Genomic DNA, 13,190 nt, shown 5'->3' with positions numbered 1-13,190 from the left:
TTGACGTATGAACAATGTTTTTTTTTTATTTTTGACTTATAGATCTGTACTTTTTCACTACTCATTTTAATAGTTAGCCAGTAGTGATCGGAAGGGTCGTTTTATCTTGAAAATTTATTTTTGATCTATATTTTCAATATCACTACTGCATGATATCACGTTGCACGTTACACTTGCTTGTCATATGCTCAAACCACCCATACCCATTAAATTAAATATTTTTATTTTTTCAAAAGTTTAATTTAGCACTTCAAATCCAATTTTTATAATCAGGTTCTAAGAACCGAGTCAATTTTAAATACAATCATTTTTCATCTATTGAAATTTTTTGTTTACACGTTCGAATATAGTAAAATGAAAAATGAATAGACAGTTAATTAGGCTGATGAATTTTAGTATTTTACTAATCACCATTTAATCCAAATCCATAAATGATAACATATCATATATGAAAATACATTTATTACTTGTAATTAAATTTTACTTTACGATTCAAGTAATAATCTCTTCGAGTAGAACAAATTTATACTCAACAAACGGTATTGAGAAAATCATCAAATAAATGTTTTTTTGTCTTTGGTTGTAAAAGATTTTCTGAAACGGTTTCACTATCATTCTGGAGATAGTGAACAAATTATATTTTTAAACTTGGATTTTCTTTCAATATGCAATATATATTCATGAAGTTGTGGTTTTATAATGTTTTATTATAAATAAAATATTGAAAGTTTTTGAATCATTAATTAATATTAAATCTAGAAATTATAACATAATATATATGAAAATATATTATCATTAGTACTTGTAATTACTTTTACTTTACGAGTAAATAGTAATATAATTTTGAGAGCAAATATAAGCTCAGCAAAATATATCAAGAATTACACGAAATAAAATATCATTCATTGAATTTCAATTTGATCGAATTGAATAACGTTCGATTCGTATTGATAAGGACACGATTTCTTTAAAAATCGTTTTGAAGATATTGTATTGAAAAATAGGACGACTATGCTTCCTGAAGTAGAACTTAATCATGAACTTAATCTTTAACTAATCTTAAAAATGAAGCAATTTAAAATGAAACATGAAACTAGTAGATCAAGAGTAAGATATATTATATTTATCACACTTAAAATAAATTCATGGTTGTTCTCTCGATTAATAATCTTAATCTTAAAACAAATTTAAATATTCACCACGAATAAAAAAAAACTACAAATGTACAATTAGATTTGTACGATGTTTATCTAGTCGTCCAGTGTTACGTATTGAAAAGTTATATTTGACAAACAAAAAATAAGGTTAAATAGTGTGGTTGACTGTATGTGTGTGTATATATGTATACAAAATGTATCTTTTATTAAGTGAATGTATAGTATAAGTGTGTTTATATGAATACAGTTGTCTGTGGTCGACGTGAACGTCCTTGATGGCAAAAAGTCGACATTTCATTTCTTTGAAAATGTCAAGAATGAAACAACTTTTATAATGCGAGCCATTCTGATGGTATGGCGTCTATCATAATCATTTTGTGGCTAAAGGTGCCCAACATGTTTCGTGAATACATTAACCATTAACCACTCGCACATACTGCACGATAAAGGTCACGTGCGGAGATGATCGATCGTAAAAGATACATTTCTAATAATAATAATAATAATAGGATTTCGATAATCAAAAGACTACTGGAAAACTGGTATTAATGTGTTTGACATTATGGAAAGTATTTATTAATTATAAATTCGAATTATAATAATAATTGGCAAATCCTTACATATGGTTTTGTACTTCAATTTATAGACAAGTTGGCCTATTATCGGATAACATAGCTATGTTATGTTATCAGACTCCCATACTAACATGTGTCAAATTAGAGTATATTGAAGATTTGCTATTCTCGGAGCACACATTTTATTTAGATAAATTACGTTTTGTTGATATTGGTTTGATAATATGTTGGTAGTCCCGATTTTTTTAAAAAGCTATATTTTCAATATTTATACTAGCGTTAGTTTAAATTTTTCACAGATCTCAAAGTAACATTATTTTGACTTTGAACATATTAACCTATTATTGTGAATTGCTTATTGTTATCTCCTAAATTTTACGCTGATTTTTGTTTATTCTAATATTATAAGAAGTTACATTTACTGTCTATGCTTTAACCATGCAAAGTTTCTTCAAATTAGAAAAAAATGACTAAGAAGAGTTGTATTTTTTTATCATATGCAATATACAAAATGGCACTTTCGGGTGCATCTGTAGGGATTTTCAGGTCTTAGATAACTGAAATATAATAATAATGGCCATGCAATATACAAAATGCAAACATAATAAGCGTATACAAAAATCATAACGTCAGGCGCTCTCGAGAGCATCATTAGAGATTTTCAGGTTTTAGTATATAAGTATATAAGTGAAATATAATAATAATGGCCATACAATATACAAAATGTATACATAATAAGCGTATACAAAAATAATTAAGTCAGGCGCTCTCGAGTGCACCTGTAGGGATTTTCAGGTCTTACTTTATAATTATATAACTGAAATATAATATTAATGGCCATGCAATATAGAAAATAAGCGAATACAAGAATAATTACGTCAGCCACTCCCAAGTGAACCTTTAAGGATTTTCAGTAAGTATATAAGTGAAATATAATATTAATGACCATGCAACATACAAAAGAACGTTTACAAAAATAATTACGTCAGGCACTCTCGAGTTTACCTGTAGGGATTTTCAGGTCTTAGTATATGTGAAATATAGTAATAATGGCCATGCAATATACAAAATTCATACATAATAAGCGTATACAAAAATAATTAAGTCAGGCACTCACACTGGCGAGAAGTTTTGCTTTCCTAATCCTCTCTACTCTGAAGGATGTATGAATTTTCTTCTTGTCAATTTTTTTCTTTTCTTCGAATCATGATTTTTACTATCTATTTCGAATGTTATGAACTTAAAATGTTCAGTTTTGAGCTGGTGTGAACACTACACTATTCTTTGAGCACTCTAGAGTGCATTAGTAGGGATTTTCAGGTCTTAGTAGAATCGAATAATAATGGCCATGCAATATACAAAATGCATACATAAAAGCGTATGCAAAAATAGGTACGTCAGGCACTCTCGAGTGTGCACCTTTTAGGGATTTTCTGATCTTAGATAAATAAAATATGCACTTGTAGTGATTTTCAGGTCTTAGTATAATCGAATAATAATGGCTATGCAATATACAAAATGCATACATAAGCATATACAAAAATAATTACGTCAGGCACTCTCGAGTTGCACCTGTAGGGATTTTTAGGTCTTGTATATAAGTATATAAGTGAAATATAATAATAATGACCATGCAATATACAAAATAAGCGTATACAAGAATAATTACGTCAGGCACTCTCGAGTGCACCTTTAGGGATTTTCAGGTCTTAGTATAATCGAATAATAATGGCCATACAATATACAAAATGCATACAAAAATAATTAAGTCACGCACTTTCAAGTGCATCTGTAGGGATTTTCAGGTCTTGGTATATAAGTATGAAACTCAAATATAATATTAATGGCCATACAATATACAAAATGCATAGAAAATAAGCGTATACAAAAATAATTAAGTCAGGCACTCTCGAGTGCACCTTTAGGGATTTTCAGGTTTTAGTATATAAGTATATAACTGAAATATAATAATAATGGCCATGCAATATACAAAAGAAGCGTATACAAAAATAATTAAGTCAGACACTCTCGGGTGCACCTTTAGGGATTTTCAGGTCTTAGTAGTGTTCATTCCTATAAATCATTGCAATTTCAAAAATAATATGCATTAACTTCTCACTTAACTCCAAGATTTAATTTTTCTCTACAAAATTGATTGCCAAGTTTTCAATTCATCGATTCTTAAATGTAGACCCCTAAAATTCCTCAATGTATATTGTGCGAATGGGGCAGGTGACATCTTGACCCTGGCGCGAAGTTAAGCTTCCCTAATCTTGACTATGGACCTGACTATGGACACTGGCGAGAAGCCTTGCTTTCCTAATCCTCTCTACTCTGATGGATTTATGAATTGTCTGCTTGGCAATTTTTTTTCCTTTTCTTCCAATCATAATTTTTACTATCTATTTCGAATAGCATGAACTTAAAATGTTCAGTTTTGAGCTGGTGTGAACACTACACTATACTTTGAGCACTCTAGAGTGCATCTGTAGGGATTTTCAGGTCTTAGTAGAATCGAATAATAATGGTCATGCAATATACAAAATGCATACAAAATAAGCGTATACAAAAATAATTACGTCAGGCACTCTCGAGTGTGCATCTTTAGGGATTTTCAGGTCTTAGATAACTAAAATATGCACTTGTAGTGTACCTGTAGGGATTTTCAGGTCTGAGTATAATGGAATAATAATGGCTATGCAATATACAAAATGCATACATAAAAGCATATACAAAAATAATTACGTCAGGCACTCTCGAGTGCACCTATAGGGATTTTCAGGTCTTAGTATATAAGTATATAAATGAAATATAATAATAATGGCCATGCAATATACAAAATAAGCGTATACAAGAATAATTACGTCAGGCACTCACGAGAGCACCTTTAGGGATTTTCAGGTCTTAAAAAGTATATAAGTATATAAGTGAAATATAATAATAATGGCCATACAATATACAAAATGCATACATAATAAGCGTATACAAAAATAATTAAGTCAGACACTCTCGAGTTAACCTGTAGGGATTTTCAGGTCTTAGTAGTGTTCATTCCTATAAATCAATGCAATTTCAAAAATAATATGCAATAACTTCTCATTTAATTCCAAGATTTAATTTTCTTCTATAAAATTGATTGCCAAGTTTTCAATTCATCGATTCTTTAATGTAGACCCCTAAAGTTCTGCAATCTAAATTGTGTGAATGGGGCAGGTGACATCTTGACCCTGGCGCGAAGTTTTACTTCCCTAATCTTGATTATGGACCTGACTATGGACACTGGCGAGAAGTTTTGCTTTCCTAATCCTCTCTACTCTGATGGATTTATGAATTGTCTTCTTGGCAATGTTTTTTAATTTTCTTCCAATCATGATTTTTACTATTAATTTCGAATGTTATGAACTTAAATTGTTCAGTTTTGAGCTGGTGTGAACACTACACTATTTTTTGGGCACTCCAGAGTGCATCTGTAGGGATTTTCAGGTCTTAGTATAATCGAATAATAATGGCTATGCTATATACAAAATGCATACATAATAAACGTATACAAAAATAATTAAGTAAAGCACTCTCGAGTGCACCTGTAGGGATTTTCAGGTCTTAGTATATAAGCATATAAGTGAAATATAATAATAATGGCCATGCAATACTTAAATTGTTCAGTTTTGAGCTGGTGTGAACACTACACTATTTTTTGGGCACTCCAGAGTGCATCTGTAGGGATTTCCAGGTCTTAGTATAATCGAATAATAATGGCTATGCTATATACAAAATGCATACATAATAAACGTATACAAAATAATTAAGTAAAGCACTCTCGAGTGCACCTGTAGGGATTTTCAGGTCTTAGTATATAAGCATATAAGTGAAATATAATAATAATGGCCATGCAATACTCGTACACAAAATAAGCGTATACAAGAATAATTACGTCAGGCACTCTCGAATGCACCTTTAGGGATTTTCAGGTCTTAGTATAATCGAATAATAATGGCCATGCAATAACAAAATGCATACATAAAAGCGTATACAAAAATAAGTACGTCAGGCACCTTTAGGGATTTTCAGGTCTTAGGATATAAGTATATAAGTGAAATATAACAATAATGGCCATACAATATACAAAATCATATTACGGATATTATTTTCATGTAAATTTTATCCTTTGCTCTTTTATTTATCTAAATTTATATTATTATTTATCAATATTACTTGATGTTAATAAATTAGCAGTTGTAATAATTATTGAAATTAAAAAAAAAAAAAAATGCAATATACAAAATGCATACATAATATACATAAGTATGTAACTGAAATATAATATTAATGGTCATACAATATACAAAATGCATACAAAATAAGCGTATTCAAAAATAATTTTAGGGATTTTCAGGTTTTAGTATATAACTGAAATATAATAATAATGGCAATGCAATATACAAAAGGAGCGTATACAAAAATAATTAAGTCAGGCACTCTCGAGTTAACCTGTAGGGATTTTCAGGTCTTAGTAGTGTTCATTCCTATAAATTATTGCAATTCCAAAAATAATATGCATTAACTTCTCACTTAATTCCAAGATTTAATTTTCTTCTATAAAATTGATTGCCAAGTTTTCAATTCATCGATTCTTAAATGTAGACCCCTAAAATTCTGCAATCTAAATTGTGTGAATGGGGCAGGTGACATCTTGACCCTGGCGCGAAGTTAAGCTTCCCTAATCTTGACTATGGACCTGATTATGGACACTGGCGAGAAGCCTTGCTTTCCTAATCCTCTCTACTCTGAAAATTTATGAATTGTCTTCTTGGCATTTTTTCTTCTTTTCTTCCAATCATGATTTTTACTATTTATTTCGAATGTTATGAACTTAAAATGTTCAGTTTTGAGCTGGTGTGAACACTACACTATTCTTTAAGCACTCTAGAGTGCATCTGTAGGGATTTTCAGGTCTTAGTAGAATCGAATAATAATGGCCATGCAATATACAAAATGCATACATAAAAGCGTATGCAAAAATAAGTACGTCAGGCACTCTCGAGTGTGCACCTTTAGGGATTTTCTGGTCTTAGATAACTAAAATATGCACTTGTAGTGCACCTGTAGGGATTTTCAGGTCTTAGTATAATCCAATAATAATGGCTATGCAATATACAAAATGCATACATAAGCATATACAATTTTTTTTTTTTTTTTTTTTCTTCCAATCATGATTTTTACTATTTATTTCGAATGTTATGAACTTAAAATGTTCAGTTTTGAGCTGGTGTGAACACTACACTATTCTTTGAGCACTCTAGAGTGCCTCTGTAGGGATTTTCAGGTCTTAGTATATAAGTATAGAACTGAAATATATGTGTATTAAGTCTCTTCGTCATTAACTCAGGTCGTTGGGTTATAATTTAACCCTTGTAGCTGTGGACTGTATGAAACACTGATTTGTTGGTATAATTTATGTATTTGTTACAAGTTCTTATTTCACTAATGATTTGTCACTAAATTCTAATTGAAGACCCATAACAAACCTATTTTATCTGATTATGAGAATTGCTCTCTTAATTAATTCTATAAATCAGTGGTCGGGGAACCGGGGTAATTACCCCAAATGGGGTAAAAATGGAATTTTTAGGGGTAAAAAATATATATTTGCAAAGCACTAAATCAGCTTCAGTAAAACCTACTAGCGGAAAGAATTTCTGCATTAGCAGAAAATGTGAAGGAATAAGTAGTGCACTAAAACAAGTTAAATATCTTGCTTGGTTTAAATCAGCTTCAGTAAAATCTACTACCGAAAAGAATCTCTGCTTTAGCAAGAAAAGTGAAGTTTTTGCATTGAAACAAACTAAATATTTTGCTATTCAGCTTGAGACAACGGATTTCAGTAGTAATTCACAACTGGTATATGTTTGCTATAAAGATGCAGATAATTTTGAAAAGAAATTGCTGTTTTGTTTCCTTCTCGAGTTCAGATGTCGTGGAATAGATATTTATAATAAAGTAAACGTAATTTGGTGTCTTTGGATTAGGCTTCATCTATGATGGGCCATATTTATGGTTTTTCAGCTTTTATAAGGGAAAATAACCCACACTCATGATGTTATCAAGATCATAAATTTTATCAAGGGACATGCACTAAATACGCGGCTATTTTGTGAATTATGTCAGGATGGTGAAGCTATGATTTACCTTCTTTATTATACAGAAGTAAGGTGGCTCTCTCGCGAAAATATTTTAAATTGAGTATGGACTCTTAAAATGAAGCTGATATCTCTATGGTTTCTCAAAAAAATATTCTTGCTGAAAATTTGAAAAACTCTTCCAGGGTTGCATATCTCGCATATTTAGCAGACGTGAAATTTTGAAGAAATTGTGTCAAAGATGAAGCAACGCCATTTCTCCAAATCGTAATGTTCTTACATTACATGTGTGCGTGTTTGTTGTCACTTGTGGAATTATTGTTAACTTCCCGTAGGGTAAGTTATGGGAATGGGCCGAAAATCGAAAATGAAAATTTTTACATTTCTTCACGTTTCAGAGGTTTTTGAACATTTTGCCATACCTCAGAAAAAATGGATGTGTGTTTTGTGTGTGTTTTGTGTGTCCGCATTTTTTCGTTCACGTTTTCGAGCGCACGGATGAACCGATTTGAATGGTTCATTCAACATTCGGTTCCTATTGATAAGGAGATATGCTGATTAGTATTTGGCAAAGGCAGATCCAGCCATTACGGAGATACGGAGTAGAGAGCGTCAGGAAATAGACCTTTTGTCCCGAGCAATTAAAAGGTAAATTAACTAAAATTGTAGGATACAGTACAATTTTTTTCAAATTAATTATGAAGAAATTGAATAGAATTTTATGCAAGGCTCAAAAGCAAAAGAAACATATAAATAAAAAATGTAAGATATAATATCATAGATAAAAAGTATTACATATAATCGAATAATGAAGTTTTTACTAAATGTACGCAATTGTGATTAAAAGAATTGATTCATATGATAATAACTCATTACAGTATATATGTATATACATTAGGCTGAGTCAATTTTAAGGTCACTTATGCACATATGATTTTTGGATACTAGAGATCAAAATAGATACTTTGCCGAAGAAACCATATCTCTGAATGAAATTCTGATGTTCCGTGCATTCACCCAAAAATGAAGGTTAAAATTTGAAAATTCCATTTTGACCCATTTAGAGTGTCCCATGTATGATAGACCCCCACAACTTTGGCAAACCAATCCACCCATGCCCGTGGTTCATCACTCGGGACCCTCCATGTCAGATTTTTCAAAATTTAACCCTTATCTTGGAGTCAATGCACGCGACATCATAATTCATTTTAGAGGTATGATCATTTTGATTCCTAGTACCCAAAAATCATATGTGCCTAAGTGACCTTAAAACCGACCCGCCCTAATGTATATACATATATACCTGTAATGAGTTATTTCAACATAAAAAAATTTCATTACCATTTTAACTAAAGTATAAATAAAAAAGTGGCGCACTTGCTCTGCATCCGGCAACTCGTTCGCCTTGTGGTAGGTGATTAAGTTGAGGAACTATTTTAATATTGTATTGTCTACGCTGAATATACAGCTTCATGTAAGCCATAAAAATAATACAAACACAAACCATGTGGGTCAAACTAAATAAATCTTTCCGAAAATAGATTTGCTATTATAATTGAGATCTCTCCATATTTACTTTAGTTAATCAAAATTTTTATCTGAACAAGTTGCTAAATAAATATAATATTGTACGCAGTTGTATTACTATTAAATAAAACGCTAAATAAATTTTAAATTAAATAAATCATTAGTTGGTAGAGTCTAAATCAATAACGATTTTTAATTATGTCTTCGCAGTTATCAATTCTAATCTTATCGGCCGATTCTACCGTAAAACAGACGAATGTTATGGCAAGGCTATGTAACGTTCCAGTTTTCATACAGAATGCTACTAATCACTATCAAAATGCCATGAATTTGCAGTGCGATCAGACGTTTTCAACATAAAGTGCAACTTCACTCATATGTTATCAATCATATCTCAAAAAACCTGTTATGATAACATCGTTTTGATTATATGTTGTGTTTGTAGTGTTTGTTTTGTAGGTTAGATTTTTTATCTAAAACGCCTGAGTGCACAGCAATCACATAGAATTTTGCCAGTTTTTAGTACCACTTTATATAAAAACTGGTATAAACTGGTGCTACATAACATAACCTTCTATAACATTGGTTCATTTACCCTTAAGTTATGCAAAAAATACAAAATATATTTATAAAGAATGAAAATATATTAATCTAAAACATGAAATCATCGATTTTAAATTTTTTATATGACGTAGCAGCTAATAGATTGAAACATAAAGTAAAGAAACGAGTAAAAAATCTCATAAATTTATTGTTCTTTTTTTCATTTAACTTATGAAAAATTTATATGATTTCATTGTATTTTGAATGCTATATTTAAGAAAAAAAATCTCATAAGATAAGCCTAATGTACAAATTTAAAAAATCTGTTATTTTTTGACGTTATGTTTATACAATCATTAATATAAGATTGACAAGAGATTTTTAAAACAAGCATTGTACAACTATGGTAGGTGGTACTTAAAATATTTTTTTCCAGATTTTGAGCAATTGTTAATTTTTTGACATTATTTTATATAAAAATTAATTTAGAATTGACATGAGATTTTTAAAATAAATCCTGCCAAACGTAAAATAAGTGTATATCAAACAATATTTCTCTAGATTTTGAAAACTTGTTAGTTTTTTGACATTCTAGATATTGCGACGAGAGATTTTTAGAATTTTGTAATAAATTTCATTAGCGATACTTATACAAAAATAAAATAGTTTTATTTTTAATTGATAGTTATGTTATTTGTTATATACGTATTATTTATTACGTATAATTTAATTTAATAATTATTATTATATTTATACATAGGTCTCTTCATCCTTAAATTCAACATATCGTCTTCCATTGAACTAAACCATCATGATACAATATAATTTCAAGTCCCAATTATTCAAATAAACACTAAAACAGCAACTCATAACAAAAACCACAACAACGATTTTCAGTTATGGTGTAGATTTTTTTTTAATATATAATAATCATAATATTATTACCTTTACTGTGGAGAACACATCAAACCTTGGATTGCCAATATCGCCCTTTTGGCCCTTCTCTCCAGGTCGGCCCTAAAAAACAATTTTGATTTCTATTTATTTTGGAAAAAATCATTTGAACTTATTATCAAAGATGATTGAAAAACATAGGCAAATATTATTTAAGGAGTTTTGAAATAATAAGGACATAAGTTGATAAAATAAACCTTTTTCTATAAATTTCAAAGAAAAAAGAAATTTTGCTTTAATTTTTGAAATTCATATAGTGATAAAGGAACAGTGAAAGGTATGGTATAAATTGTGGAATTTGATATATAAAAGAGGAATGCCTACTATTACTGAATAAATTACTCATGTAATACTATAAAATTACAATCATTAAATATTATATTAACTTACCGGATCCCCTTTTGGACCATCCAAACCAATAGGACCCTGTAAAACAACAATTTGATACATTCAATTCAAAATATCATAATTAACTACTGTTTTTAATATACTATTCATCATTACTATTTAATACTATTTTTTATGTACTTTGATGCACTTGTAACTGTACATTTCTTATGCTTGTGTAATAATGCACATCTAGAACTAAACAAATACTAATTAATTTATTAATTAAATTTATTAACTCTAGTGTAACTAAAACTAAGTAATATTAGTATATATACTATATACTATATAGCGTATTTTTTTAGTTCTATATATAAAACTTGTCTGATTTACCATTCTTTAGATCTAGATGTGCAATATATGATTAATGATTTATATTTTCAATTAATTATGTAATTTATTGCAAACAACTTTAAAAAAAATGCACAGTATATAATTGAAATAAAAATCACATGCTTGTTTCACTGCAGCAACTTATTAAAAATATATTATGTAAAATAAATTCGAGCTAAATCTTAAGTGTGACTTACAACTAATTTGTAACATACTAGCATACAAGAACAATACTACTTTAAACAAAATGCATGAATATGTATAATTATATGAAAGCAATTTGCAAATAATATATATATATATATATATATATATATATATATATATTAATTAGTCGAATTAAAAAAATAATTAATATGGACAATTCTTCATTTGTACGTTTTGAGACATGATATGTGCCATCAATAGTGATACATTTCATTGAAAATAATGGGTTATGTTACATCATTTTATCCAAATTTTGTGAATGTTATAGTTTTCAATATTTATTTTACAATCATCGTTGTTTTGGCGATTCACTGCTAATTAAAATGTTGTTTAAAAAAATGTTTTAGCCTTGTCCTGATATGATGCATAATATTGTTTACAAAATAATTAAAAAAATTCATTAAACTTTTCAATCATTGTAATTTTTTTTGCATTTATTTTAGATTTGCTGAATAATGATCCATCGCAAGTTTCGAAAAGCATAAATAAAAAATTGTCAATATTAATTAATGTCTTATTCAACAAATTTTCTGCTATATATAATAAGTTTGTGTTGTTTATATTAATTTCAATGATAAAAAATAACCTTTCGTTTTAATTTTCTCTATTCTTTGTCGAATGTCTCGAGACAATACCGTCATATTATGTGCATTAACTTTGAGTTTAATATAAAGAAATAAAGTATTCCGTTTATTTTCATATTCTGTATATAAGCAATAATGTCAAAGTAATTTTTATTAAATTTAAAATACGGCAAAGAAAAATATAAACCTTTATTATATATATATATATATATATATATATATATATATATATATACTATATATATATATATAATATACATTTAAATAATATATTTGGACCTATGAGCTCACTGCACTTTTTTGTACTATTTATTAAACAATATTAAATTTACAAACAGTTTTGAGGCATTAGTTTGGCTCAGTATCATACTTATAAATTTATGAATATAGCAACGAAGCTCACAAACTTTTCCCTGGAATAAAATTTAATACAAAATATAATTGAACGAGAAAACATAAAATTAGCGAATCGGATTTTTTTGTAGAAAACATAAACTAAAAAAGAGAACATAGCTGAATATAATTAATATTAATAGCCTCTATTATATATAATATTAATAGACTGATAAATTTTTGCATGATTCATATTCAAAAATGTAGTATAATTTACCTTTTTAACTAAGTATATCCACAATTTTTACATATGTGCCAAAATAAATACTCCAAAAATTATTTACAGTTACTTTTTGACCAAAAAAAATATATAAAACCGAAATAATATTTAAAAAAAAGAGAATTAGATACTAGTTTGCTTGATCTCAATCCTTAGTTCAGTGGTTTCGTTTT

At 28.7% G+C, this 13,190-nt stretch overlaps 1 protein-coding gene across 1 annotated transcript in view; it reads right to left on the bottom strand.

The window, feature by feature from the left end:
• LOC113376132 (collagen alpha chain CG42342-like) overlaps positions 1-13,190 on the bottom strand; it is an 81,996-nt gene that overhangs the window by 42,336 nt on the left and 26,470 nt on the right. Inside the window, exons 5-6 of the mRNA XM_026616055.1 lie at positions 11,284-11,319; positions 10,885-10,956 (exon numbers count right to left, since the gene is read on the bottom strand). Coding sequence (XP_026471840.1) covers positions 10,885-10,956; positions 11,284-11,319 — 108 coding nt within the window. The remainder of the gene's footprint in view (positions 1-10,884; positions 10,957-11,283; positions 11,320-13,190) is intronic.

Source organism: Ctenocephalides felis, unplaced genomic scaffold (genome assembly GCF_003426905.1).
Source record: "Ctenocephalides felis isolate EL2017-DRISC unplaced genomic scaffold, ASM342690v1 CF-g0.4_SCAFFOLD_01886, whole genome shotgun sequence".
Taxonomy (NCBI): Eukaryota; Metazoa; Arthropoda; class Insecta; order Siphonaptera; family Pulicidae; genus Ctenocephalides; species Ctenocephalides felis.
This window is presented reverse-complemented; position numbering and strand designations above follow the sequence as displayed.